Source organism: Eimeria mitis, genomic scaffold (genome assembly GCF_000499745.2).
Source record: "Eimeria mitis Houghton genomic scaffold, Emh_scaff3008, whole genome shotgun sequence".
NCBI lineage: Eukaryota > Apicomplexa > Conoidasida > Eucoccidiorida > Eimeriidae > Eimeria > Eimeria mitis.
The window spans coordinates 2,251-6,067 of record NW_013571352.1 but is presented as its reverse complement, the minus strand read 5'-3'; the positions used below and the strand labels follow the sequence as shown (position 1 = coordinate 6,067).

At 53.9% G+C, this 3,817-nt stretch overlaps 1 protein-coding gene across 1 annotated transcript; it reads right to left on the bottom strand.

The window, feature by feature from the left end:
* Nucleotides 1-1,801: 1,801 nt before the first annotated feature.
* EMH_0061280 (uncharacterized protein) lies at nt 1,802-3,202 on the bottom strand (the record flags this gene model as incomplete). The annotated part of the gene is given in 3 exon segments (XM_013497909.1): nt 1,802-2,172; nt 2,176-3,177; nt 3,181-3,202. Coding segments are annotated over 3 exon segments (1,395 nt in total).
* Nucleotides 3,203-3,817: the final 615 nt, after the last annotated feature.

Genomic DNA, 3,817 nt, shown 5'->3' with positions numbered 1-3,817 from the left:
TCAAAACTGAAAGACCGCAGATGCCCGCTCGTAGGCATCATGTCAGTAATGCATCCCCATTCGTATCCCACATGCTGCAGCGCCGCAATGCAGTAATCGATACCGGTTGGTGGCCCTGCTGTTTGAACTGTTTGCGCAGCGTGCTGCAGCTGCGACCGGCAAGGTAAATTTCAGAACCTTTCGCCGTTACGCCAACTTCCTCTGCCACCCTTTCTGCCATCATCAACACGTACATATGCAGCGGAAAAGTGCAACGAGCTGATCAATTGGTAGCTCAGAAAGCCACTGGGGAGGGACGGAAGCTCCGTTCCAATGTTGTCCGAGAATAGCTCCACGGAGACTACCGCCGGTTCGCCACGCCGTCGTCACCTTTACAGCTAAGAACATGCAAAACCGTAGAAAATGAGCACCTCAGCAGCAACGAAACTCGACACGTTTCCCTAGTTGCAACGCAAACCGCTGTGAAAGAAAGAAGCCAACCAGAACCGGTGGGAGAGGGTGGTAGCAACGGAGAGTAAAATACAGTAACTGCCCGCTCGCAACGTTGTAAGGCGTGCTGATCTATCGCCGAACCGCAGGCTCCACTCGTTTAAAGCGTTATACAGCCACAATACACGAGAAACTGACCCCCAGAAGGCCCAACTGGTAGACGCATGTTCTTAATGCTGAAACCGTAGTTCAAACGCCTGCCAGGCAGCGGCTGCACCGTCACCCCGCTGCCGCACGTTTCCCTGAGCTCGCTGTTGTTCCCGCGTTCCTTCAGTGGCTACGATGTCCCTGTGCATGAGCCGCTGCGGGTGTCTGCCAAAAACAAAAGCAGCAGCAAGCAGCGAATGAAACTGCCGAAACCCGCACAGACGCCAATATGAGGGAGAGTAAAACGAATAGACGGATCGTACTCACCTCTCTGCTTCAGTATCTGCTGCGCTTCCACCGCGGAGCGTTGTTCAGCTTGACAGACGCAACATGAAAGACTCAGCCCCTTCCGACCGATAGGAAATTCACGATTCTTGGGGGCAGACACTGTGTGGTTCTGGCACACGCCGCTGCAGAATCTGCAGCAAAAGCGGGCCATCATGCCTTCTAACCGTTCGTCATGATTAGCACGCATCAGCGAGCCTCGGTGGTGGGCAAACAAGAACGCCTCGCGCCTTCCTGAGCGAAGGCTTCCTCGACATCTAATACTCAGACGCGCACTAGCAAGCGCGCGTTGANACCGACCGCGAACAATCGAAAACAGTGCATACATAACCAGTAGTGTTGCATGCCACTGCCGCCGTACTCACCATTAACTCGCCCTGTGGAACGAATAACACTCCAAGTGTTTGCACGCGCACCAGGTACAGTGCAGAATGCAGTGGCACCGATCCGCGCAACAGAAACAGTCGACAGTGGACAACGCGAGAGCACGAACGGACACCACCACAAGCTCTGCATCTGCAATCAGCCACTAGGCCGACTATCACCAGGTTGAGCATATAAGTCTGCTGAGCATTTAAGCGTGGGCCTCAAATACAGATCCCCTTCTACACCTCCGTTTTCCTGACAAGATCGAGTAGTTTAATTCCGCGCAGGAAAGAGATGTAGTTCAACTGCACCAGGTAGACCCAAGTCCATCCTAGTCTTCAGAGATGTGTGTATCGCGATACCCACCGATGCGCCGAGGGTCCACTCAATGGAAGAATTGCGGGTACTTCGCCAACCCGCACTGCAGTCCGGTAATACAGTCCCCCTGCTGCTTCCCACTAAGTTCGGTCAGCGCACCCCTCCAATGGATCGAGGAAATCCAAGACCCCGGAATTCACGAAGCGCCTCTAAATTCCTTGTCGTCCTGTCTCCACAGATTCCACGACTCGCGGAGGAAGCATCGGGGCGAGAATTCCATGCAAAACAGCTTGCGCTTTATATCAAGTATTTCGTCCTCTGAGGGCGAAGACCCGTTCTTGTATGATTCCAGTGCTGCGCTTAGCTGATGTGACAACTCATGCTGGAACCTGTGCCTCTTGCTGGAGATGTTCCGAGAAGGCTGAGCATACACCGTTGGAACATTTGCAATAAGGTCCTGCCACAATTTCATCAAGCGCGGTTTGCTGTCTCCTGTAAGCTTCAAAACTGTATGGAATACGTTGAACACCAAGAACCGACGCCCTAAAGACTCTGTGGCAATAGAGGNCCTAATTGCTGCACTCACCAGCTCATTTGCCTCACATATGTGGAGCGCCGGTTTCAGACACAAGTTTCTGACATCCCTAAGGATAACAGCTATGGGTCCACCTGAAGTCCCACGTTCGGGAGTTTTATCGCTTATATCTGCAACTCTCACATACGGCATTAACACCGGCACTCGAACGAAAGGATGCTTACGCGGGCCGCTTTCACCCTCTGGCCCCGATAACATCTGGACAACTGCCAATGCTGCTGATCCTGCTGAGGCTTCGCCAGAGCCATTTGGGGCCGGCCCCGCAGAGGCGAATGAACCGCTTTGACCCCCAGGCACCCACACGCCCTCGGAAGCCGATGCCTCTTCGGAGTCTGCCAAGGCGGTTACAGTACGGGTGGCGCTTCCTGTAGGCGGAGCAGTGGAGGTCTCCGGAGGGGTAGTTGGCGACTGCTGCAATACTGACCGTACAGAGAACTGCGTTTGCTGTACACCTTGGATATCCCCGGTCGAAGCCGTTAGATTTTTCTCGTGAGCAAATGGGGTGGGCACCCCTTGAGACTCTAGCAGCTTGTCATCCGCAGAGGGCGTGCCAGTAGTTTGCTGAACTGCCTGTGCAAGTCTCTGCTCAGCGCTGCTCTCAGTGACAGCACCTGTCACGGCACCTGTCTGTTCAGAGCTATCACATGAACGTCTTTGTACCTTGCTAGGACTCGGCCCCCACCCATCAGAATCCCCATGCGAAATACGCTGGCCTCTGTACTGCCCGGCCGCTCGGTGCCATTTCTCCCTTGACGACGCCCCAGACAGATCACTGGGAGTCTGTAAACCTTGCAACATATACGTTCCCGCATGCCCCCTTGAAGTTGAAACTACTGGTGGCATCCGAATCGAAGAGCTTAAAACGCTCTGAGGGTCTGTCGTAGGTGCCCATCCCCCCAATTCAAGGCACAGCACCGCGAGCTCATCCGCATCGAGTGGAATCCACTCCTCCTCGCCAAAGAAGGGGTTTCTGCCAGNACAGCACCGCGAGCTCATCCGCATCGAGTGGAATCCACTCCTCCTCGCCAAAGAAGGGGTTTCTGCCAGACCTCGATTCTTCTCCGCTACCACGGGCTGCAAGTTTCCGCACAGCCGTACCGCTATGGATGCTCCGGACACCGCCACAGAGTGAAAAGCATAGCAATGTGACTCCCACAAAGACCGCGACCGCGGGCCACAATAAAGCCGAGGAGGGCTTAGTCCGGTTCAAATGCGTTCTTGAGGGTATAGAGCTCGTACGCTCTATATATGGCTGAGACGCGGCGACATTTGGCTGTTCTGTAGCTGACACCCTTCCCAGTGACAATGGCGCAGGCTTCTCGCTACGCTCAGGCCTTGTGAAAGGCAAGTCGAGCAAAAAACTCGGTCCTAACTCCATGCTGTTGGAAAAGCCCAAAATACACAAGAGAGCGTGTGCCCTCCACATGCACTGGCTCGACTGAACTATCCTTATCTGCAACCCTACGTCTCTCGAGCCCATGTAGGTGTCCCATGGTGTACTGGAAGTTCAAAATAAGGACGTCTACAGTTAAAAAGCCTATTTTGCAGCTGCATAGCAACACATATTCACACCTGGGACAGTTTCTGGGACTACTAAAATTCGGAACTTCTCAAACA